The sequence below is a fragment of the Condylura cristata genome, unplaced genomic scaffold (assembly GCF_000260355.1).
Source record: "Condylura cristata isolate star-nosed mole 26May11 unplaced genomic scaffold, ConCri1.0 scaffold00038, whole genome shotgun sequence".
Lineage (NCBI taxonomy): Eukaryota > Metazoa > Chordata > Mammalia > Eulipotyphla > Talpidae > Condylura > Condylura cristata.
Window position 1 is genome coordinate 3,763,843 of NW_004567139.1, and position 25,701 is coordinate 3,789,543.

General features: G+C 50.5%; 2 protein-coding genes across 2 annotated transcripts in view; both read right to left on the minus strand.

Annotated features, from left to right (window-relative positions):
* Positions 1-25,682, minus strand: part of LOC101625210 (protein FAM20A) — a 35,921-nt gene extending 10,239 nt beyond the window's left edge. The window contains exons 1-3 of the mRNA XM_004693359.2: positions 25,527-25,682; positions 722-935; positions 288-327 (exon numbers count right to left, since the gene is read on the minus strand). Coding sequence (XP_004693416.1) covers positions 288-327; positions 722-925 — 244 coding nt within the window. The 5' untranslated portion in view covers positions 926-935; positions 25,527-25,682. The remainder of the gene's footprint in view (positions 1-287; positions 328-721; positions 936-25,526) is intronic.
* Positions 25,523-25,701, minus strand: part of LOC105854408 — a 108,435-nt gene continuing 108,256 nt past the window's right edge. The window contains exon 5 of the mRNA XM_012732985.1: positions 25,523-25,674. Coding sequence (XP_012588439.1) covers positions 25,523-25,674 — 152 coding nt within the window. The remainder of the gene's footprint in view (positions 25,675-25,701) is intronic.

Consider the following 25,701-nt stretch of genomic DNA (forward strand, 5'->3'; position numbering starts at 1 on the left):
GGCCGCAGGGTGCTGTGCTCGCTGACAGGCCACGCAAGACACTCGGAGTCGAGCGAGGTGGGAAAGGGGGTCTGGAGACGTGACCTTGCGTTAGTCTTTGACACTGGAGACAGCGGCACGGAACCAGACTGACAAGGACCTGACACAACCAACAGCTGTTTCCCATCGTCTGCCCAGCTGCACCCAGCCCCAATCTCCTGCGCCCCTGACCTGATCCCAAAGAAGCCCTTAAATGCTCCCCAAACTCTGGCACGGGCGTGACTTCTCTGACCCTGAACATTGGGAACCCTGAACAAGCCGGCAGCGCCCCAATAGAGGCTTATTTTCCTTTCCCTGAGCCTTCCACGCACACCCCAGGGCCGCCTGGGGGAGGTCAGCTGATAACAGGCCGTCATGGGGCCTGGACGCTCGGAGCTGAAGGCAGGGCCTGGCCCTGATCCCAGCTCCACTGTGGGGCTTGTGGCCAAGGAGCTCAACCCCTCTGAGCTTGGGGTTTCCCATCTGTAAAATGGCAACGCTCATGCCGTGCCTTAGGGTCATCGTGTGAAAGAGAGTGGCCAGTGGGAGCGGTCACCTTCCTTAAAGGGGACGGAACCCCACCTTCTGCCTCCTGGGGGCTGTGATGATGGTGGTCTGGTCTCCTTCAAGAGGAAAAAGGTCAATGCCTGAGCTTCCCTTCTCCTGTTGTATCAGTCACCCTTGACCCTGGCCAGGGGAAGACCCCCCACCCCCTGGACCCCTCGGACGCACCGGCACTGATGGTGGGGAAGCTCCTCATGTCACGGAGCAGTCTGCTGACCACAGGGCTGGACCGGGAGTACAGTCCATGGCGGTTGATCCCCAGGTGAAACTGGAACCAGCTGGCCTCCAGCTGGAGCTGCAGCGGGGTGTCCAGGGAGGTGATGTTCAGCTGCTCCTTGTACATCTTGTGTCGTCTGAAAGAGCCAGAGAAGCAGAAATGCAAAGACCAGCTGACACGCTTTGCCCTCTCCACTCACTCTGTCACTCATTTGTAGGGGAGTGAAGTCACCACTACGCATCAGGCTTAGTGAGCACGTCGGCTGCCTTGGACGGCCAACCGGCCACACGGTCCTTCTTCCCGCAGGAGATTACAATCTAGTGATCCAGACAGGTACCTGGGGACACCGAGCTGTCCAAGACAGACACTCAGCTTCAGGCCACGGCAAAGCCTCGATGGACAAAGGCAGAGGGTTAAGAGCAGACTGGGGGCCTCATCCCAGCTGGATCTTGGGGGTGATGCTGGGCGGCGAGGTGCATTCACCACTAAACTGCATCTTTCCCCCAATATTTTCTGACTTGAGGCAGGAGATAAGAGAAAATAATGGTGAGAATGAAAATGGAGAATAAGGGCCCTCCCTGGTGACGCAACGGGTTAGGACGCAGCACTGCAAACTGGCTGCAGCCGCTTCAGTGTGAGTGCGATCCCCACCCCGGAAGTGACCCACACGGCGCAGCAGACCTCTCTCGACCCGCCCGCGGTTCCCCTCAGCAGTGTACTTCGTCGATCTGCCTGTTCTGCTCCCTGCTTCGTCTCTGGGGAATCCTCTCACCCCCCACCTCTGGCCTGCACCCCTGTTCTTGTGTGCATAAATAAATCAATCTTAAAAAAATAAATTAAGGCCCTCCCTGGTGGCGCAGCGGGCTAAAGCACAGCACTGAGAATCTAAAGCCGCTTCTGCATGAGTTCGATTCCCGCCTGCCCTGGAGGAGATCCACATGGCCCGGCAGACCTCTCCTGACCCGCCCGCTGCTCCCCTCAGCAGTGTACTTCGTCGATCTGCCTGTTCCGCTCCCCACTCTGCCTCTGGTGAAGCCTCTCACCGCCCCTGAGCCTCTGGCCTGTACCCCAGCTCTGTATGCACAAATAAATAAATCTTTAAAAAAAAAAAATTAAAGGTCTAGAATTAAGCCTGCAACAAGAAAACATATAAAAGAAAACATTCACAATATGTTTCATGACATCAAGGTGATAAAGATGTTTTTGGAGATTTGACCCCGATAGCAAGGGAAATAAAAAGTAAAACAAACAAGTGGGATTACTTGATAAAAGTAATAAAGGTAAAAGTTATAGAGATAAAAGTTATCAAGCTTTTACAAAATAAACAAAAAAAAAAGAAAATAAAAAAACAACCTACTGAATGGGAGGAAGTAGCCATACATAGAACTGATAAGGGGTTAATATCTTGGATATTAAAAAAAGTATCTAATTTATCAATGATAACCCAATTAATTAATGGGCAGCAGATATAAACAGACAATGTCTGAAAGAGAATGTCCAGGAACTCAACAGACACATGAAACACAATGTTCATCACCACTTTCAGTTAGGGAGATGTAGGTGAAGCCCACAACAAGACATCACCCCAGACCATTAGAAAGCCCCCCTAAAACAAGTGCTGAGAGGATGCAGGTAAAGGGGAACCCTATTACACTCTCATTGGGGATGTAAACAGATGGAGCCATTATGGAGAGCGATCTATAGTAAACCTATAGACATTTACCTCGAAAAACAAAACTACAAATACCCAAAATACAAATGCCAGCAATCTTACTTCGGACATTTACTCAGAGAACACGAAACTTCGGCTCAAAAATGATAAGCTCTGCAGTGTTTCTTGCAGCTGGGTCAGGGAAGTAATCAAGTCAGCACTGACAGACTGAGTGAAGGTGTGGTCTCCCACACAATGACATACTTACTACTTAGCCACAAAAGACGAAACATTGCCATTTAGAGCAGGACGGAAAGAAGGTGAGGGAATTGATGTGCACAGTAAAGCAAGTCAGAAAGACTAAGGCAAATATGGGATATTTATACTGCAGACAATTCGACAAAGCAAAATACTAATAAAAACTAGTGAGCTCCAATAAACAGTGGAATTCCAAGGTTAAGAGGGAGGGAGAATGGAGAGAAGGTTGAAGGGGCATGAGATGGTGGGGCGGGGAGAGAAAAAGTTACAAATAATGCCATGGTAACGGAGAGCTTTCAAGTCTAGTTTGGGAGACGAAGCACATCTATAAAATAAGCACAGTCCGCCCCCTCCCTGGTGGCACAACCACAAGCTAGCCAGAGCCGCCTCAGCGAGCTCTACTCCCCCCCCCCAGGTGACCACGTGGCGCAGCAGACCCCTCGTGACCCGCCCGCTGCTCCCCTCCCCTCGTCCATCTGCCTGTTCTGCGCCCCACTCTGTCTCTGGTGAATCTTCTCACTGCCCCTGCACCTCTGACTTGTACCCCATTTCTGTATGCACAAATAATAATCTTAAAAAAAAAAACAAACCCAGTCCAGCATAAAGCAAGGGAGGTCTACTGCTAGCCGTGTCGTTTAGGTAAAAACACCTTCACCTGTTGGAGAAAGAAAGCTGCTGTGATGAAGCAGCCCAAGGAAGCCGTAATGGGTGGGGTCGGATGAAGGGGTATGTGGAGGTGCTCCTGGGCGCTCGCAGAGGCAGGGCACATCTGGAAATGGGAGAGCAAGGTCGAATGAACACAGGACTGCGTGAAAAGCTGGCGGCTCTCCGTGGGAAAGCCAGGTCACCTGGCGAGGTGACCGACTGTCACTGTTGAGGGCTGGGGTGTTCCCCTACATGTGAACTTCTCCATGTGTGAGTCCCTTGGGGGCTGGTAGGGGTGGAATCGCAAAACAAGGGTGGCTGAGCTTCTTGGAGCGTCAAAAACTTGCATTGCTAAGTAGTTAAAAAATAATGCTTTTCGGTTAAAATGTAGCCACATTGTGAAGAAAGCGACATACATGATCATTTTAACGCTAAACCTGTTTAGCAGCTAGCTAGCTGATGGTTATTCCTGCGCTGCCCCCTAGAGGAAGAACTTTTTTTTCCTTCACGGTCTTGCATTTATTCATACAGAAGAGTAAGAATTGGTACAAATAATAACCATCGCTTTAAACACACACAAACAGCTTTGGTTTCTAAAGGAAACAACTCCATGTAATTCAAAGTTAAGTAGAGGAAGATCTTGCTGGGACAGAGTCCAGCCCTTGCCGTGAACAGAACACACGCTGCCTGTCATCCCAACGTTTGCGAGGCTAGGGAGAGATCTGAAAGGAAACTTCACCCAAACGGCTGCTCTCCTCAAAAGTCTCCTATTCCTACTTGACCGGCTCTAAAGAAGGGGACGCGATGGCCCTCCCTGGTGGCGCAGTGGGTTAAGGCGCAGTACTGAGAAGTTTAAGCCGCTTCCGCATGAGTTCGATCCTCGCCTGCCCGGGAGGTGACCCACAGGGCGCGGCAGACCTCTCCTGACCCGCCCGCTGCTCCCCTCAGCAGTGTACTTGTCAGTCAGCCTGTTCTGCTCCTTGCTCTGTCTCTGGTGGCTCCTCCCACCCTCCACATCTCTGGCCTGTACCCCAGTTCTGTATAAATAAATAAATAAATCTTAAAAAAAAAAAAAGGGGACGCGCCCTGTCCAGAATACTCACTCAACCCGTCAGCTCAGCTCTGTGAGAAAGCACTTCCCCCAAATAAGCAAAATGCTTTTCCACCACGAGTCTTGGTTTACCCCCTGGATAGACACACAACCTGTTCCTGGTTCCCCTGAGAATTTTCAAAATCCTTTGACGATGGTGGTCCAGTTTTCCATCTTCGGGTTAAGTGTTTGTCTTCTCCTCACTGCTGGTCCTTCGCCAGGGCCATGAAGCCCTGGTCTTGGTTATGTGGATCCATTTCCCTCTTATTTCCAACACCCAGAATGAACAGCAGCTCCCCCACCCCCCAGAACTGCCTAGGACAGAACAGAGTAGGACCACCAATGTCCCCACTCAGGATGTTTTCCTGCTGTTTATGCAGCCAAAGAAGCATTTTTTTTGGAAAGCGCGGCACACGTCTGTGAGAACACAGGAGAGATTTTTATGGCGGCAGACTTCTAAAATTGGTCATCGAGCTTCAGCCTCATCTCTGGAAACTGAAAATACGATCAGCGGCCTCTCCAGCGACTCTGCTGTGTCACAGGCACAGCTGGCCTGAGGTGGGGACGTCAGCCAGGCAGGATTCTCTCTCCCACTGGTAGCAGAAGGCAGCCAGCACATTAGAAGGATTTTTTTTTAGAAGGCTTTTTAAAAAATTATTTTTGCATAGAAGACTGGGGTGCAGGCCAGAGATGCCAGGGGTGAGAGGATTCACAGAGGCAGAGCGGGGTTCTTATTGAAATCCACTGCTGAGGGGAGCAGCTGGGAGACAGGAGAGGTCTGCTGCGCCCTGTGGGTCACTCCCTGGCCGGGGATCGACCTCATGCTGCAGGGGTAGCGATAGCTTCACAGCGCTGAGACTTAACCCCTGTTAAATTAAGGAGGCCCTTAGGGTGTATTTTTTTTTTAAAGATTTATTTATTTGTACATACAGAACTGGGGTACAGGCCAGAGGCGCAGGGGTGGTGAGAGGCTTCACCAGAGACAGAGTGGGGAGCAGAACAGGCAGATCAAGGAAGTACACTGCTGAGGGGAGCAGCGGGCGGGTCAGGAGAGATCTGCCGCGCCGTGTGGTCACCTCCAGGGCAGGCGGGGATCAAACTCATGCGGAAGCAGCTTTAGCTTCTCAGTGCTGTGCTTTAACCCGCTGCGCCACCAGGGAGGGCCAAGGTGTATTTTTTACAAATAAAAATATGTGCTTGAAGTAAGAGCATCTTTCTGTTTAGCTTCTCGGTAATAGTATTTCATATTTAAAAGAAAAGGACAGCCGCACACAGTCAGTTCTGAGGAAGCAGGTGTCCAGGGAGACAAGGCAAGCCAGAGGGACACCAGGATGCTGGGACTTTGGTCCCCAAGAACAGTAGACAGCAGAGGGCTGGGGCGTCTCTCCCGAGAGCACAGGCACTGGGCTAGCTTCCAGCCTGCGTGGGGAGGCTCTGAGCCCTGAGCATGATTATTTAAAATGACAGAGGTTAAACCGCTTCAGACCCTGAGTTTTATAAAAATCAAGGGAAAGGACAAATTGTTGACCGGCTCTGTGGGCCTCCCGCCAGCATTTCCTCACTTTATTAACATTTATTTTTATTTGACTTGGTCGGGCCAGGCTGTAGTTCCCAGGCTCCTCTGAGACTAAACTAGGAGGCTGCTGAGCCCTCCTGGGAGTCTGATGGGAAGACTGGGAAGTTCTGCACGAAGTCAGTCCCGAACTGGAGCAGACGGGAGATGACTTGGGAGAGCGGGAAATGATGGTTCGGGGGCGCTGGGTTGCTGGGGAGGGGGGGGGGGGGTGGGGGAGGGGAGCACTGGCTGGTGGGTTCGGCCACAGGGGTCTGGGCCACCGTATCCAAATCTAGAAGCAGATGGGGACAAGTGGAATGAGCTTGTGCACGAGGACAGATTGCTCTCAGGATACTTCCACATCTAAAGGAGTTAGTCCCTCCCTATTGCTTCTTAAAAGGGTATTCCTGGGGCTCCCCTGCTGGCGCATGGGGCTAAGCGCAGCACTATGAAGCTCTCCGCAGCCTCTGCAGCATGAGTTCGATCCCCGGCCAGGGAGTGACCCACAGGGCGCAGCAGACCTCTCCTGTCTCCCTGCTGCTCCCCTCAGCAGTGGATTTCAGTCCATCTGCCTGTTCTCCTCCCCACTCTGTCTCCGGTGAGTCCTCTCACCCCCAGCCCTGGGCCTTTGGCCTGCACCCCAGTTCTTGTATGCATAAATAAATAAAATCTTTAAAAAAAGACTTTTCCTTGTGTAATTGCCTATGCAAATATCATAATGACAAAACTCTTTTAAAATGGGAGCCTTGAGGAATTTTAAACAGCCTTATAAGTAGCATTATCCTAATGCTTTCTTGCATTATTGATGAGAAATTGCAGTTGGCACATCTTTCAAAAGGCAATTTTCCATTTCAAAATTTATAATGACTTTGCCCTTTGACTCAACAGTTTCATTTCATGGCAGTTCAGTCTATGAACGATTTGCACCATCGTGCACGAATATGATACTCGATTACTGTGTTCTTTATGATGAAAAAAACAAACCCCTCAAATATCTAAGATACATAACTCTTTTTGCAGGGGCATAGAAGAATGTCTAATTTAAAAGTAGTATGCAGAATAGATTTCACAGTAAAAAATATACATCAGATGAACAGATTAACATGGACACGAATGCATAAACGTATTTGTTGTGTGTGTAAAGAAATACACCAAAATCTTGTACCCCATGAACAGAAATAGGAAAAAAAGGGGAAATTTTACAAAGGTTGAGAACCCAGAAATGACAAAAGCTCTTCTATAGTTTGTTCTTTCTTGTTGATGATATATTAATCTCAGATTGATTGAGTTTAGTATCTTAAACCCTCTCAAAGTAATACAATTTCATTTTCAGTGAAAATAAAAAGATGAGAAATTCTTCTAAAACAAGAACCACACCAAACAATCAGTGACTACAGGTCTTTTTTTGTTGTTTTAAAGATTTACTTATTTATGCATACAGAACTGGGGTACAAGCCAGAGGCGTGGGAGATCAGAGGATTCACCAAAGACAGAGTGGGGAATAGAACAGGCAGATCGAGTAAGCACACTGCTGAGGGGAGCAGCGGGCGGGTCAGGAGAGAGGTCTGCTGTGCCCTGTGGGTCGCTCCCTGGTCACGGATCAAACTCGTGCTGAAGCGGCTGCAGTCAGCTTCCTAGTGCTGCTCTTTAACCCGCTGCACCACCAGGGAGGGTCCAGTGACCTCAGGGCTTTCTCTTTTTACTGCAGTTTTGCAAATAAACAACTAATACAAAAAGCTGCAGTTGCTTGTCTCTCCCTCCTTCCACTTATCTCCTGGCTGGACATCCCTTTACGTCACTTTTATTTTTTCTTTTAGCCTTGCATCTTCTCATGGTTTGAATTGTCTCTCCCTGCCCTGGCAAACAGGATCTATGGACTTGGATGGGCGTTACCTGTGACTTCAGATCAGACCGTCCCCCTCCCTGGGTCCCAGGTTAATTCAGGTTAATGTGCAAATAATGTGCAAATAACCCAAGATGTGCCAAGCTGAAGATTTCCAGTGGTTCTTCAGGGGCTACCAGCATATCAGCTCAGCTATGGTGAGACTAACAAGGAGGCACTGGTGGGCACAAAGCCTGCCCAATATTGCCACCTCGTGGGGGACAACAGAAACAAAAGACGAGCAGCTGGCTGGGCCCCACGCTGCTGGATACTATCAGCTGGGGACTTGGCCCTTGCGGTTGTCTGAAGGGAACAGCCCCTGCTTCCAGCTGGTTTGAGTTGGCCTCATCACTTGCCCTTTACAATACGTGGACCCCACTTCCCACATGTGGGAAATCCCCCCTGCATTGGATTTGGGAGAGGGTATCAGTTCCCACACTGCTCAGCCCACAACACCACAGAGGGCTGGAGTCCGGCCATCTCATCTACCTGAGGGTTCCAAGCAGGCCCCGGAAATTAATTTCCTGTAATTCTCAGGCACGTTTTGTTATCACACACAAACAAAACCACTCCCTTCATCTCATCTTATATGTCAGTCAACATCCTACATGCCTTTTTCAATCATCTTTGTTACTTCTCAGTGCCCAATGAAACTCTTGTATTTTGTCCAGACTAAACTGGAGTTATTTATTTGTTTCTAAAGTGCCCTCAGTCTTTTTCTTGGGATGCCTCCCAAGACACCAGCCCACTAAAACGGCATGGACTGGGGTTTGTTCAAGGACCATGTCCACACTCCCAAGTTCAGCATGAACGTTCTTGGTCTCTCCCTAGTAAAGAATGAGCAACACAAAAGGGAAATGCCTGTTAGAGTTGGCAGTGAGGATGAGGGCTAAGGTCCTCTGCTGGAAGGATGTGAGTGGACAGAGGCTTTAATCAGACTGTGAGTTGAGCAAGAACAGATCAGGGGTTCGAGAGCTGAAACCAGCCCAAAGGACATGGTGTTGTACATCACCAGAATGATTGGGTCAGACGCACTGACGTAGACCCAGTATCTCATGTGATCCTAGAACCACCCCATGAGGCATATAATCTTATCCCCAATTTGCAAATGAGATCATGGACAAAACATGGCTATAAAAAATAGTTTCAGGGGTTCTCCTTGGTGGTGCAATGGGTTAAAGCACTACATTATGAAGCTCTCCGAAGCCACTGCAGCATGGGTGCGATCTCCAGCCAGGGAGTGACCCACATGGCACAGCAGACCTCTCCTGACTGGCCCGCTGCTCCCCTCAGCAGTGTACTTCGTCGATCTGCCTATTCTGCTCCCCACTCTGTTTTTGGTGAATCCTCTCACCCACCACACCTCTGGCTTGTACCCGAGTTCTGCAAGCATAAACAAATAAATCTTAAAAAAAAAAAGTTTCAGCCTCAATTTACCTATTGAGGGATGTGGATACAGACACCTATCTTATTGTAAGACGTGATGAAATGTACATATACCCCATCACAGAGTAGGCATCCAGGATCGGTTGCTGTCTGTAATGATAACTTACACTGTTTATAAAGATTATGGGCCAGGTGGATATGTTTTCAAAAGCACATTTGCAGAGGGTAACTAGACACAACCAGCATCGAAGGCCAGAGCTAATCCCCTGGAACACCCATACGCCAGGAAAGGGCTTCTGTGTCTATGTGCATGAGACACTGTCATTTGCATGCCACGGCAGGTCTGCAAGACTGTGTGTGCATCATCCAAGAAACTCTTGGAGTCCTGCTGGAGCTTGTCTGAGGTCTCCGTGTGCTATCCAAGCAGTAGTCAGGCTATGGTCAAGGCATTAGAGAGAATTTTGGAGATTAGAAAGAACTGTTCTTTTCTACCCTGGGATGTTCAGGTAGGTGTGGGGGCTGGACACAGGATGGGGTGTCTGCTGGTGGAGGGAGGGTTGGAAGCCTCCGGTGGTCTAAGTGGGAGCCTGAGTCCTTGGCTTCCTGGGATGGGGGCACTGAGAACACGTGGAGGGTGCCAACCCACGCCCCCGCCCCCCGTCCCTTCTGGAATCCCAAGGGCAGAGCCAGTGTTATGTGCTATTCATTAACCAGGTGCTGTGATTGTGCAGGCAAGATGGGAGACAGCCATGACTCGGAGGCTTCAGGGAGGATTTAGAAGGTTCTGGAAAGTGAGTCCCCACACGCCCATGATCACAGGGTTTTTGGCATGTGAAACCTTGGAGCCTCCATTTCCTTGGCTGCAGGGTTTGACTTCTCCCCCACATTTGGTTATAAGGCACAGATGCCTCTATTATTATTATTATTATTATTTTAAAGATTTATTTATTTGTGCATACAGAATTGGGGTACAGGCCAGAGGCTCAGGGGCGGTGAGAGGCTTCACCAGAGACAGAGAGGGGAGCAGAACAGGCAGATCAAGGAAGTACACTGCTGAGGGGAGCAGCAGGCGGGTCAGGAGAGGTCTGCCACGCCATGTGGTCACCTCCGGGGCAGGCGGGAATCGAACTCATGCGGAAGCGGCTTTAGCTTCTCAGTGCAGTGCTTTAACCTGCTGCGCCACCAGGGAGGGCCGCCTCTATTATTTTTATGGGTCCTTTGTGGGATGGGATCTGGTCCTATGGGGAAAATTATGGCATCAGACCATGCCAATACTACAAAACAACACCCTCTGCTAGCTACTGACCCGCACAAGCTGGGACAGTGTTGAGGGACAGACAGATCGAGACGACCATTCTCCAAAACGAAGCAGGTTGCTCCTTCTTAGATACCACCAGACACCTTTGCCTCCTCATCTCTCCAAACCTCCTCAATCTTCCAATTTCACGTCCACAGCTTGCTGGGATACCTGGGCTCACACCTCTCCCCTGGGTTCTGGAAGCTTCTCTAAGTGACCTTCATGATGTAGCCTCTCGTTCTCTTCTCTCCTGGCCCCTCCTGCACAGCCTGACGGACCATCTAAAGAGCACGGGTTTCTCTTCTACAACCCCCCTCATCCGTGTGGCCCCAACTCTGGTCCTAACCCAGCCTGTTCCAGGGTGCTTCTCTTGCTGTCTCCTCTCTTCTCATCACCCTCCTGTCTCAGCTCTCTGTGACCCTCCCAGCCTTCCTCCCTGCTGTGCACACTCTGACTTGGGAAGCCTTCCACATAATCATCCTCAGAAATCCTTCTGAGCGTTCAGGGCCAAACTCCCACGGACTTTGCTCTCTGAAGGCTTTCTAGTCCTACAACTGGATATAATCTTCCTCCCGTGCTCCCTCACATCCCCACACAATCCCCTTCTTTCCCTTGCTGCCATGTTCTGAGTCAGCCAGAATTAGCCACGATTTCTCATTCCTTCTAACAGACGGCGACGGTTCTGGCCTGACTTCCCTACAAAGCCCAGCACCCGGCCTGGCTCACGACGAGTACTGGAGTTCATTCTGGAGAAGGTGGGGCTCACCACCGGCACAGACACATGCCATGCTTGAGTATATTTTTGGTCTGAGAGGATTACAGTTTGTTTCAGGGATTAGTTTCTAATTCAAGGCAAATCTGGCCCTTTCCAGATTATTTCACTCAGAGTTATTTATAAGGAAAACGTTCCAAATAAGGGACCTCTGTGGAAATGGGGCGACGAGGTCGACAAGGCAAAGGGTGGAGGGGAGGGGGAGGTAGAACCTCTAAACATGAGTCAGAATGTTCCTGGGTCATTCAGAACCGAGACTTGGCAGAGGCAGGAGGGAGAGCGCTCTGTGTTTTCAGTTGGGTGAGGCCTAACTACCTTCCAAATAATACAATGCAAAATCATTTAGCAAGTCCTGGAGAAAACACATTCCTTTTGGTGGGTAATTTTAAAAGCTGGCTCTCAGGACACTTCTGATGTCCTAAGTCATAACATGACACAACAAATGTCCTAGGACCTCGCCCCTCAGTGTCCAACTGCAGGTAGCTAATGTTTTCTGTGACGCATCCCACTAAGAGTCTGAAAGGCGTCTACAGTGGTGATGTCTCTACCTGGACTAAACCTCCTGCTGCCTTTACGGGCCTAGAGATCCCTCTTACTGGGTTGGGGGGAGCCTGGGGCTGTCAGAGGGGAGCCTAAGGCCAGAGCTTCCGCGAGGAGCCATGCGGTAAGTGGACCACCCTACAAAAGGGCCGGTGGAGCCAGCTTGCCTAAGGCTCCAACCAGCCAGACTCTGACCACTGCTCCACGACCCCCTCTCACCAGCCAGGGGACCTTGAGCTGGCCCAGGACAGCTTCCTGACTCACGGCTGTCGCTTCACCTGTAGAGAGGCGCTAACAGTGGATCTGCCTCACTGGTTGCTGTGATGGGCAAGGAGTCCATGCATGTAGGGTACCTGTGCTCCTGCTGAGCTGTTCCTACTGTGGGTGTTGGGGGGAAAGGAGGAGGGGGGCATGGGGGCGGGGCACAAAGAGCACTGAGCTGGGCCTGAGGGGGGGTCTGGGTCTGACTGAGCACCCCGTGTTCTGGCCACGGGTCTTTCGCATCTTTATGGGAACTGGTCCCTTAGGTAGCTAATTTCAGAACCTGGGATGGGATGGAGAACACAACTCTCTCACCAACCTGTTAGCGTCACTTTTCCCCTCCCACACCCCATCCCCAGGAACATCAGCTGCGTGGGAAAAGTGGTTCTTTGGACTTGGCTCAGGAGAAGCCCACCTCGTATCAGTGGACACGTAGGTTGCTTCTATGTCCTGGTTTCTGTAAATAATGCTTTGCGTTGGTGGTTTCCCACGCTTCAGATAGATGCCCAAGATGAGGGTGGCATTAGTTTTTTAAGGTAAACCCAGGTAGCTTCCAAAATGATTGTGCCAATTTACCCTCCTACTAACAGAATAACCACCAATGGGTGCTGAATCTTAGCAGATGCTTTCTCTGCATCTATTGGTATTAGGTGATTTTTTTTTAAAGATTTATTTATTTATTCATACAGAACTGGGGTACAGGCCAGAGATGCGGAGGGTGAGAGGCTTCACCAGGGACAGAGTGGGGAGCAGAACAGGCAGATCGGCGAAGTACACTGCTGAGGGGAGCAGCGGGTGGGTCAGGAGATGTCTGTAGCACCATGTGGTCACCTCCCGAGCAGGCGGGAATCGAACTCATGAGGAAGTGGCTTAAGCTTCTTAGTGCTGTGCTTTAACCTGCTGCGCCACCAGAGAGGGCCGGTATTAGGTGATTTTTATGGGTACTTTTGCTGCCATCTTCCATTACATTGGTTGATTTCATATATTAAACCATCTTTGCATCTTTGGGATAAATCCCACTTCATCATGACCTAAACACCTTGGGGTATACTGCTGAATTCAATTTACTAGTATTTTGCTGCAGATTTCTGCATAAATGTTCATCAGCGATATGGACCTGTAGTTTTCTCTGCTTCTGCTATCTTTATCTGGTGTAGGCATGAAGGTACTGTTGACATTGTCAGGGAGGGCTTCTTAATTTTGGCTTCCTTTATATTCCTTAATCCACCGACCTTCAGTGGATTTTGTGCTGCACGCAACACATTTTAGGAAACATTAAAGATTAACACTGGGCCCAAGAGCCCCTTGGCCTCACTGTGCTGTGATGACAGGGAGGGATCCTGCAGCTGGAGGTGAATCCCGCTCCCGCACCCCCCCTAGAAACTAAATTCTAAGAAAAGGTAACAAACCAAATTCGCACGGAGAAGTGATTGGCAATACCAAGAGCCATTTTGCTGTCATAATCAGTGGCGGAAGAATTCAGGGGTGTCGCCGGCCGTTCACACGGCCCAGAGAGCCCAGAATGACAGAAAATGATCTGGTCCCAAATGTCAGTAGTACTGAGGTCAAGAAACCCTGGGCTGAAGCCACAGAGTCCTGAGCAAATAGAGCTCTTAATCCTTGATGACCTGAAAATTGCTATGAAGATCGCTCTGTGCAATGTATTATTTTCCATATTCAACATAAAAGCCTTCCTTAGGGCCTCCTACTCTCCTCTGGCTTCGGCACAGCAAAAATTGTAAAATGCTCTTTAATTGTTTTTCAAAAACCAAACGTGAGGCAGCAGTCCTTGCGTTATTTGCAAAAGATGCAATGTTGATCCACTTAGATGTCATTCTTTTGGTTCGTTTCATCCTGACTGTGCTCTCCTGAAACAACTGTATGTCTCTCAGACACGACACATACCTCCCTCCCCGCCCCCTCACCCTCCACGGACCCACTGGCCCCGGTCAGCCCTCGGCAGAGCTGACCACTCTCCTGCGTGCAGGACAGAGATGTGTACCTAAAGCTGGTGTGGATCTCAGTGTGGACCAAGGCAAGGGAGGAGCCTTCAAAATTCAGGCCCCCGGTCTTCTAATCATCAAAGGTTCACCAGAATATGTTTATTTTTGCAAGCATTTAAACTCTGCCTTACAGCCTCTCACTAGAAAGGGGCCTTTGAGGGAGCAAAGGCCGTGGATGCAGGGGGTTGCCACAGCGGGTTAGGCTGAGGCAAGCTTTTCATGGCTCCTCAGCAAATTCCCTTGTGGTTCACCCACAGATTGAATTCTTTGGAGTCCTTGGCTTGTGAGCTGGTGCTAATTTGCATGGCACTGTTTTTCCATCTGATTTACCAACTGAGAGGATGACGGCAGCGTGGCCTACTTCCCTCTTCAGCGCGAGCAGCCACCCGTGTGGCAGGATAAGTTAGTGAGATACTGCGGCGTTTTGTTCTTCTGGAGTTCACACAGCCCTGTTCTAAGAAGTAGCTGGACTTTGTGTTCCCTACGTCACAGGCCGTTCATATCCAGGACTAGGCAGAAGCTTCCCTTACTCCTCTGGCCTTTTTTTTTTTTTTTTTTTTTTAAGATTTATTTATTTATGCATACAGAACTGGGGTACAGGTCAGAGGCTCAGGGGTGGTGAGAGGATTCACCAGAGACAGACTCCTCTGGCCTTTTATTTTTTAAACCCAAGGTAAGTGAAGGTAAGCATTAGAAAGGGGATCTGGCTGGAGGTAGGACATGCCTGAAGCACCTTTTTTTTTTTTTTTTTTTTTTTTTTTTTTTAAGATTTATTTATCTATGCATACAGAACTGGGGTACAGGCCAGAGATGTGGAGGGTGAGAGGCTTCACCAGAGACAGAGTGGGGAGCAGAACAGGCAGATCGACGAAGTACACTGCTGAGGGGAGCAGCGGGCGGGTCAGGAGAGGTCTGCCGCGCCATGTGGTCACCTCCGGGGCAGGCGGGAGTCGAACTCATGCGGAAGCCGTCTTAGATTCTCAGTGCTGTGCTTTAACCCGCTGCGCCACCAGGGAGGGCCTGAAGCACCTTTTGAGAGAAGCTTGCATACCACGAAAGTTGGCCGCGGGTCTGGCCTGATTCCCGGTGGTCATCCAAGATGGCGAGTGGTTCCCTAAGATGGCGGGTGGCTCCCCAAGATGGCGGCTTTTTGGTGCACCCAGGAAATGAGGAACGATGACTTCAGGCACTGGAAACCCAGCCTCAGCAAACACTCAGTGCGTGGACTGGCACAGAGGCGACAGCGTCACCCACATGAATGAGACTCTGGGAGGGAACGTGATGTTTTGCTCCCTCAGACCCGAAGGGCGGTCCCCCAACTCCAGGGGCTGGGGAAAGGTGCTCCAGCGACCATGAGCCTAATTCCTAGCTAACCTAACAGAAGAGGGGCCTAGAGTCCCCTTTGATTAGATTTCAGAGGAAGAAATCAGCTCTGGATTTCTTCCATAGGAGTTTGTGGCGACAAATCAGGTTGTACGAAAGTCACAATTGAATCCTGGAAGTCCAGTGGCCTCCAGCTCATGCAAGCCTCTTGTCTGATGAGGGTCAGCAGGGAAGCTGCTCCCGGGGACCTGGTGACCTGGCTTGATGGCGCCATCAAGATCTCAGGGGCGACCTTCACTGTTTTCAGGGCAAAGGAAGAAAGGAGCTGGCGGGTAAGTACCAGCTTTTAAACGCAGCGCTAGGAATCTGACTTCGCTCAGATATCATCCCCTAGATCCATAAAGCCCCAGGGACACACGCCTGCAAAGGGACCCAGACACCCAGGGTGAGCACTGGGATTTTGGTGCCAATGTCCCAGTCTCATACTACTTATTAAACGCAGGATGAGTCTTTTCATTTAGTGTTATTAAAACTTGCAAACATGGGGTCTCCCTGGTGGCTCAGGCTTAAAAGTCTCAGTGCTATTAAGCTAATGCCAGCCACTGCAGGAGTTCTATCCCCCCACTCCGCCCCTCCTGGGCCCCCCCTCCCCAGGGAGTGACCCACAGGGCGCAGCAGACCTCTCCTGTCTTCCCAATGCTCCCCTCAGCAGTGTTTATCAGCAGATCAGCCTGTTCTGCTCCCCACTCTGTCTCTCGTATATCCTCTCACCCTCTGTACCTCTTGTGTGCAAACAACAACAACAACAACAACAACAACAACAACAACAAAACCACTTAAACAAAAACCAAAAATTCCTTCAGTTGTGTAGAGATTGATGTAAATGCATTTTTGTTTGGGGAAAGGGACCTTTGCATGTATTATAAGCAATTTATTTAAGCCCTATGAAGAGGTCATTCCTCCAGTGGAGGAAATTGTGATCCCGGAAGTGGAGGTAACATACAGGAAGTGGGAAGAGGGGTGATGGAAGGGTCTGAGTAAGTCCATAAAGTCACAGCCGCAGGGTCTGCACCTCCCGAGTCCCGCCTCCCCCATCTCCCTCTGGCCTGCTGGCTTGTCTGACCTAAGGGCCGAGAACAGTCCTCCACCAGTCTCGTGTTCCTAGCAGAACTTCTGAAGGGTGCTGACTGACGGTAGAGCACCGAGCAGGGAACTCTGACTGCAGCTGGAGTGGAGCTCACTGGGATTGACAGACAGACAGACAGCAAGTAGCTGAATTTAAGGGTAGGCACAGAGGACTCCCTATGACGGGCGTGGAGTCAAACTGGACAGGTGAGCGAACTCAAAGCCACTGACCTCTGCCCGGAGAGCTGCCAAAGGGCAGAGGGCAGCTGAGATGTGCTGGGGCAGAGCCCTCAGAGGGGCCACCGTGCCCTAAGCCAAGTGCCATGGAACGTGGCTGCAGAACACTGGGCTAGAAAGGGATTAAAAATAGGCTATAGGCCCTCCCTGGTGGGCGCAGCAGGTTAAAACACAGCACTGAGAAGCTAAAGCCACTTCCGCATGAGTTCAATTCCCGCCTGCCCCGGAGGTGACCACATGGCATGGCGGACCTCTCCTGACCCGCCCACTGCTCCCCTCAGCAGTGGATCTTCGTCGATCTGCCTGTTCTGCTCCCCACTCTATGTCTGGTGAAGCCTCTCACCGCCCCTGAGCCTCTGGCCTGTATCCCAGCTCTGTATGCACAAATAAATAAATCTTTAAAAAAAAAAAGGCTATAACCAAGTCCACCTTAGATATTTAAAAAAGACCCATAGAGCAACCTTTGATGTCTAATCTGAGCAGGGCCTCTTTCCAGAGGCCCCTCCGGGTTCATCACGTTGCAAAATAGACTCCCAGGTAACACAGGCCAGGCGGCGGCCTTCTGTTCTTAGCTGTAAGTCCATTAAAAGGTGGGGAGTTCAGCCAAAAATGATGAGCTTGGATGTAGAGAGATTGATCTAGCCCTTCTTTTTGGCAGCCACAGAACCAGTGGTCTGTTTGGGCTACTTAGAATATGGGGTATTAAAACTACCTTATTTCCATCTATATAAAAATCAAAATCATCAGGCAACTATCGATCAGAGACTTCTGTAGGGGGAGGAGGAGGAAGTAGGACCAGCACAGGGGTGGGAAGAGCACAGGGACTCTGCAACGTTTCTTCCAGACACTTGTGGTGGGGGTGCTGTGCTCAATGTGTTCAAAGTTGTATTTACTCATTAAGATTATACATTGGGCTCTCTCTGGTGGCGTAACGAGTTAAAGTACAGCACTGTGAAGCTAGCCGCAGCCTCTTCGACAAGAGTTAGATCCCTGGCCAGCGAGCTGACCCACAGGGCGCAGCAGACACTCCTGTCTCGCCCACTCGTTCCTCTGTCTGCAGAGGAACGCAGATTCATGCATCCTCAGCTCCCATCAGCAGTGTACTTCTTCCATCTGCCTGTTCTGCTCCCCACTCTGTCTCTGGTGAATCCTCTCACTGCCCCTTCACCTCTGGCCTATACCCCAGTTCTGTATGCATAAATAAATACATCTTAAAAAAAAGATTATAAATTAACAAGTGGATGGGCCAGAACAGTGAGCAACAGAGATGACCACAGAGGGTTTTATCTGGAAGTAGAAACCCTTTTTCTCTGGCCTCAGGCTGTGAAGCTGCAGGAAAGGATGAAGACACAGATGAACGAAGGTGGACAGTGACTGACTTACTGTATCCTGGGTCTCCACACTTCCTTCCTGCTTGGTTAGTGTGTGCTGGATTTCTGCCCCTCGAAACCAAAGCTTTCTGATAAATGTAGGCAATGCTTGGCAAAAATAATGAACTATTTTCTAGGAAAATAAACAGAACTCATGGCATACAAATTGTGCTTCAAAATTAAGGGAAATGTGGACCTCAGCTCGAACTCAGAGTCCACGAAGCCCCGGTTTAAAAAATATCCTGCAAGGAAACCATGGTCAATCAATACGGGGCTTGACTGGATTACGGAATTGTGACTTGTCAGTCTACTTTCTCCAGTTTCTCTGGACTGCAGAGGAACGCAGATTCATGCATCCCCAGCTACTAGTCATGCATAACTCTTGACTCAGTGAAGGAAACAGCTGATTTGTGAGTGGAGATACTTTCCTTGGGGATTTGTCACCAGTTAGCCACTGTAGAAAACTACTCAGAAATGTAAAAATCACACACGATAAAACTCAGATCCTTGGGGGTCTCTCTGAGTCGGCCAGAAGAGACCTCTGTGCAGACTCCATCATCAGAAATATTTACATAAACCTGTGGATCTTGACCCAGGTGTTGGCAGTTGAAGGCAAATTTGTTCTTGGAGAGCTGAACTTGACTTTCTGGGGTTGGGCAGCTCTGATTATTTTTTGCCAGAGGAGATCTTTTCTTACCCAGGATATCCTAGTTTTCTAAAATGCCAGCTCTTGCCAGGCCTTGTTTTCCCCTTGTGGTCAGCTTCTCAGTCCATGTTCCCTCCTCACCCCCACGCCAACACTCCTCAGCTACCCTCCAACTCTGCACGTTTTGATAAATCTACCACAGCCTCTTCACTTCCCGGCAGACAGAGTCCTCCATTGTTTTCTATTCCCTGGGGCTTCCCAAATTTATCTGGATTATTGCTAGTGAGTCCAATAAAATAGGCTCTTTTCTGGTTCTTCACTTTGCCTCTTGCTCGAGCCAAATTTTGCTGGCCACTCCCAGCTCTTGGCCTCCAAAGTCAGGTTCCAGAAATTGAAAGGCTCTCAGACTCAGCACTGTCCTGATTTCACTTTTCAACCGGAGAACATTCTAGGTGACAGAGCACAAAAGAGCTAAGTCCCGTGGCTCCCCCACGCATACCTCCCTTTCCTCTGCTGTGGCCTATGTGTGGGCCTGCCTAGGATAACAGGTACACAGATGTTCTACCCAGAAACTTCTGCTCCACTAAAGCCGCAGCTGTTTAGACTGGAATCTCCACTCGGCTTTCAGCCACGTACTGCCTGCCTCAGCAGAATCCACAGGCACTCATCAACCTCCAGCTTAATGAATAATCCTGGGAAAAACACAGGTCGGCACCAGCCTAGCACCAGAGCAGGGGTGCTTTGGCGAAGGGGCTCTGGGTTTCCTGCTACCTCTCATGGCAACTTCTTGGCTGTTCCTTAGAACACACAGGAAGCTGAGGAAATTCCCTCTTCTTGGCAGATGCCACATTCTCAACTTTCTTTCAGGGCTTAAAAAAAAACTGGCTTTTATTTAGGCGGCTGCGATATGGCAGAGTCCCCAGATGCAAATTTCAGAGCATCTCTGCAGGTGGTTTTGCCTTGGACGCCCATAGCAAGGCGTTGAGGTGGTGGAGGTGGGCTGTCCAGGGATGGCTTTTCTCAAGGCTTTTTCATTGGAGATAACAAGCCAGGAACTAACAGCCCCTCAATCCTGGGACTGTCTGTTCTCAATACCTGGCTTGCGGGTATCTACTGCTGTGGCCTCTCTTCTACCGAGGGCCTCTGCCCCTGGGTGCCACGGCCTCTCCTGCACCTGTATGCAGAAATGGTTTGGACAAAGCACCCCCACATGACTGCCTTGACACAATGGCCCACATCTCGAGGTGGCCAGGGACACTGAGTGACCATGGATGGACTGTGCGGTCAGGGTCTGAGATGGTCTGGGGATAGCCCGAAATTCTATCATGTACTTGCAGGGGAAGAGCTCCCTGTACACACGGCCAGCGTGTCCTGCCCATTCCCTATGTAATTGGTGTCCTTTGATCCTTTTGAAGTCCTGTTCCCCATAAAGATGAAGACCTTTGTCTCCCTTGGACTCCATTTCTCCCGCCATTGTCACCTAATCAATCATGCCTGTTCATAGTCACTAAATAAACAGCAAGAGGGCTCTCCACTGGACAGCAGTGTCTTGCCTTGCAGCTCTATGACTGTCTCTCAGGCGTGCCCCCAGGGACGTGCTGGTGTGTCCCTGTGGTCCAGAATCTACTCTTGCTCTTTCTACAACAGAGCTGTCAGGGACACCGCGTGCAAGCTGCGGGCTTTTTGTGCAGGAGCGAGTGACCCTCATGATCACATGAGGCTCCAGAGACTCCACGAAGGTGTGCAGCAGACAGCCACCAACAAGGGCTTGAAGAATAGCCATCTGCTCAGAGAGGGCAGGTGGGTGGTGGGAGATGGAAAAGTCTTTGCACAAGAGGACAGCAGGCCCCATGGCCATCAAAGAGCAGAGAGTGGTGGAGCTGGGATCTCAAAACCAGATCCTCTGGGTTCAAAGCCTCCCTGTGGTCTGCAGGCTGCCCAATGTTAGAAGGGGCGTTCTCTAACCTTTCCTCCCCAGTTACCTCTACGAAGTGAAGTAAGCTTCATAGTGGTGTATTTGCCCTGTAACCAGTGACCACAACCTAGTGGCTTGAAACAGCACCCCTTTATTAGCCCTCGGCACTGCCAGTCAGAAGCCCAGTATGATGTGGTTGTGTTCCCTGTGAAGGCCCTCATGGGCTGGAGTTAGCTTGGCTATGTTGAGTTCCAGCCTGGCGGTTCTGGGGGAAAATTTGCTCCCAAGCTTATTTATGTTGCTGGCAGAACTCTGTTGTGTGTGTGTGTGTTTAAGACTACAGCCCCCATTTCCTTGCTGGCTGTCATCTTTCAGTTCCTAAAGGTCTGTCATCATCCTTGCCACACAGCTGGTCTGGGGCCTTAATCACATCTATTAAATTCTGTTGTGGATGTACCAAGATTAGCGTTTGACTGGGTAAGCAGAAGGCAGGTCTTCACCAGGGCCGGAAGTGTAGGGCCGCCATCTTGGAATTCTGTCTACTGCATGCACCTAAGTCTAGGGGAGTTGTGGGGTCCCTATTAGCAAGTGGATGGGAAGGATCTGACACAATTCACATGTGTTGCAGGCAGAAGGATTTGCATGCAGAGAATTACTCATTTGGGCTCCCAGGACTGACAAGAACATGGTTGCGGTGATCGAAGAAGGTTTGGTATTGGGAATAATACAACCACTCAAAAATACCCTTTCGGGAGCTGCATTCTGATATATTTGGAAGCAGAAGGTGTCTCTTCTTCGTGCAGAACCCCACGGATGCCTCCCCTATGCGGGTCCCTGCATGGTAGTGGCAGCGAGGACTGGGATTGGGGTGAGGTGGCGGTAGTAAGTGGCTTCCAGAGGAGCCGTCGCAGAAATCATCTGCTTCGAGCTTTTGATTCTGGGCTTTTGATTCTTCCTGCTACAAGTTCAGCGACTCAGAAATCACTAAAATAATAACTGTCCAAGTCAGGAAAGCTAAACTAATTGGGAGAAATGAGAGCAGGAGACAGGACTCCCAGACAGAACTCCACAGGCAGGTTGTGGCTGGGATCCGTTTTCTAATCACAGGAGGGTATTTCCTTTCTTAGCCCAGAAGGATGAGGCAAGGGCCAGGGCCCTCCTGACTCTGGAAAGAGGACAGGCAGCCACCCTATGAGTAAGGAGCTTGACTGGCTGTTTTCTGTAAGTTGATGTTCCATATAGTCCAGGGTCAGCATAAGACAGACAGAGAGACAGATTGAGAGAGACAGAGACATAGAGACCCACATAGACAGACAGGTGGACAGGCAGACAGAGAGAAGGAGGGAAAGAGGAAGGGGCTGGGGAGAGGAAGGGAGAGGAGGGAGGGGGAGAACACAATGAAGGCAGCAGAGGGAGCAGCAGGGAGTGAAAATACAGTGACTGTTTCATTCCGCAAAAACCATGGTGGGAAGAAACTTTTCTTTCAAAAACTCCTACACAAGACAGTCTCTCCTGGCTCCTTGTCAGCTTCTGGATTTTCTCAAAACTTCCCCTAGAAAACGCAAGCCAACAGACTCCCCCTGACTACAGTCATCTTTGGAAAGCTGTCCAGCCTCTTCTGGGATTTTCAAAGTGATTCAGGGCTGGGCTTGGGCTCAGATGGGGGGGAGGTCTTGGGGTGGAGAAAGGCGGGAGTCTCCGGCGCTAGGAAGCACAGAAATGGACACGGCTTGGGGGTGTGCTGGGTCTGTCCCCACGGGGGATGTCAGGTGAGTGCATGGGGAGTAGAGAACCCACCTATCTGTTGCAGCTCTGATTTCTGTACCAGGAGACACGGCGTGTTTGGCCTTCCCTTGTAAGGTAAGGGGGTCCTTTGATAACCCACCCAAGCGAGGCTTGCAAGAGGTCGGCCCTGCCCACCAGTTTCAAGATGTCCAAGGAAGGATACTGTCTGACCTAGGGAGCTGGCGGAGGGAAGAGCTGGTGAAGGGTACCTGCGAGCCATACCTGGGCGTTACCTGTGCTCCAGGTAAGCTCTACCTTCCATCTTTACTTTGAAAGGAACAGACTTCCCTTGGCCTGTTGCTTTTGGCCTGAAGTGTGGGACTACATTTCCCTTGGTCCTCGCCTGCGTCCCCGTCACTGTGTCACTATGAGGCAGATGCCAGCACTGCCTGATGCAGCCGGGCATGGGCTGGCTGGCTGTCAGCAGCAGCCTGGCAGGCACATTTGGCCTGATTACATTTCTAACTTGGGTTGTGCCACACCTCGTTATGTTGTGAGGGGGGACAGAGAAGGAGGAGGGAAGAACAGTGGTTGAGGGTTTGCAGCAAACTTGCGCGTCAGACAGCTCCATATACTCCGCTCAACGCATTTCAACTCAACTAAGCATTGCCATCAATGGACAGCTATGACCGAGAGCCTGAAACATTTTCAATCATGTAGAAGCCCCACCTTCCAACAAGTGAAATAAAACGGGGTGTGTGTGTGGGGGGGGGGCGGGTTATTCCCTAGCTCCTATTGGTAATGAGCTCAAGCTGTAGAACGATCCTTTCTGACGTTCTGACATTGCTACTTATTAGCGTGGTGCTTAGAGAAAAAAAATCACTCACTAATGGTCTCTTCCGGGCAAGTGGTGAGGAATGCTGATTTAGCTTATTTTATTACCTGCACGTCTCCTGGTGTGGCAGCTGGCTTGCTGATACAATTATTCTGGATAGCAGTTAATGCTAGGTCATTACTGGCTTGGTTGAATCCACATACGTCTACTGAACCCTGGCTTTTAAATATTGGCTAGGTGGTGGCTACAAACGAGGAGGGTTTGTCTGTGCAAGAGAATGACCATTAGCAAGGTCAGCCACCCTCGCCCTTTGCTGTCCCCTCTAATTATTGTCTGCACTGTGATGTGACACCTTTTTTGCACGTGGTAGCACACACCGGCTCCGTCAGACGGCCACGCGTCCTCATATTGGTCAGGGAACACTTGCTCACACTCACAACCCTGGCAGGAGAACGCCAGCATGATTGAGATTCACACCAGCTAATGAGTCTTCCGCGTCCTGTTTCATCCCCAGTCTAAGCAACAATGCAACTTGCTCGTTAATATCATTGTGTTGGCATTTACAGTTCACCTGGGTGAAGGCAGGGTGTTGTGTCTTTGAGGTTCAATTTCCACACTTCTAAGTGTCGCTGACCTTTCCTGCGACAGCCCACAGACCTCCCTAGAGATCTCCAGCATTAGAAGGATGAGCAAATGCCACAACAGTCACAGTCAGCCAACCACACAGAGCGACTCCATTATTTTTGAATACCCAAGGTCACCAGCCTCCACTGAGCCACCCTCTGTTAAATGACCAAGATCACTTCTGGGCTGTCACTGTATATGTGTGCCACAGGACGGTGTAGAAATCAAGTGCAAAATCAACTGGGGGACAGGTCGGTGGGGGAGGTTTTTGCATTGCTGCCAATAGATGCCCCTGGATTTTCCTTCAGGACCAAATGTAACACAGGGACCTTTAAGACCATAGACACGAGACTGCTCAGCTGTGGCTACAAAAGCATACGCTGTTGCCCACCCTCATGTGCGGAAGAGAAATGCAGATCACTTTCCCGGACAAAATGCCCCGAGTTCACTGCTCCAGGCTCCCGTGTTACTGGGGAAATAACAGTGATAGAGAAAACACAGTGTCTGCCACACCACCCGAACCTGCCTTCCTGTGGCACATGACTGGCACACCGATGCTGAGCCACCCAACACCCTCTTTCTGATACACAGTCATCAGCCACAGCACACAACTGAAATTCACCACAGTGAGCGCGGTCAATCACTCCACTGCTCACTTTTCACTTTCTGAAGGGTGTTTCTCCCCGCCATCAATCTGATCACGCAGAACCCTTAAAAATGGGCGAATGCTGAGTTTCTGCAGGACCTGGGGTGGTCCCAGCTGGACGATAAAACCTGGTGAACTCCCAGCTTTCAACCTCTTGTATTCAAAAAAGTGATGGGTGTGGTGCAAATGTGAACTCTGAATGTGAGTGATAATTAGACCACTCGACTTGGTCTCTGCCATTAGCTGGGGGTGCAAGGGGGTTCTCAGGATCCTCCTTCCCGGTGGTAAATCCTCTGCCCCCTCCCCCTTTGCAAAAATATCCTTCATAATTGTTTCCCAAATATGTTTGTTGTTTTTTCCTTCTCCTTCTAGATTGGGTTTTAAACACTCCCAGGTAGACTTTTACTGCCTCTAAGTTCCAAGCATCACGTCTTGGACCCAAGTCACCTCAATCACCACTCTAATAAAACTGCCTTCGCGCAGTGCCGTTCACCAGGGAGGGTCAAGGCACGTTTAAACAGAACAGAGCAGGCGACCTCTCAGGGAAAGGACCCTCGGCTTTCTGCCCACTGACCTCTTGTGACTCTGTGGCCTTGGAAAGTTACGGAAGCCAGCTGCATTTTCAGGGAATACACTTGCTTTCTGGAAGCAAGAGGTAAGGGTTCAACTCATGCAGCCATCTCTGGAATTTGGAACCCTCCTTCGAAAAGCCGAAGTCCAGCAGCGGCCCTGACACCAGGACAAAGAAGTTGGAGTGGACGGCGCAGGGGAGCACGACCCAGAGCCCCGGGGAGGGGCTGGGAGCCCTTCTCCGCTGCTCCTTAAAACTTCCCGCACTGAGATACGCTCAGATCCAGAACCGCAGGTGGGGCCGGGCGGGGGGCTGCGCTCCCAGCGGGGTGCAGGGCCGGAGCGCGGCCGAGCGCGGGCGGGGTCCTCACCTGTTCCAGCGGGCCACCTTCCTCCGGTAGTACCGCAGCGCCTCCTGGCTGGCCAGCAGCGAGTCTTCCGGCCCCAGGAGCGGCGGCTCCTCCGCCGCGCTGTACAGCGGGTGGGCGAAGAGGGCCTGCAGCTTGGAGCCGCCGCGGGCTGGCGCAGCCCGGGGCCCGGCGGGGG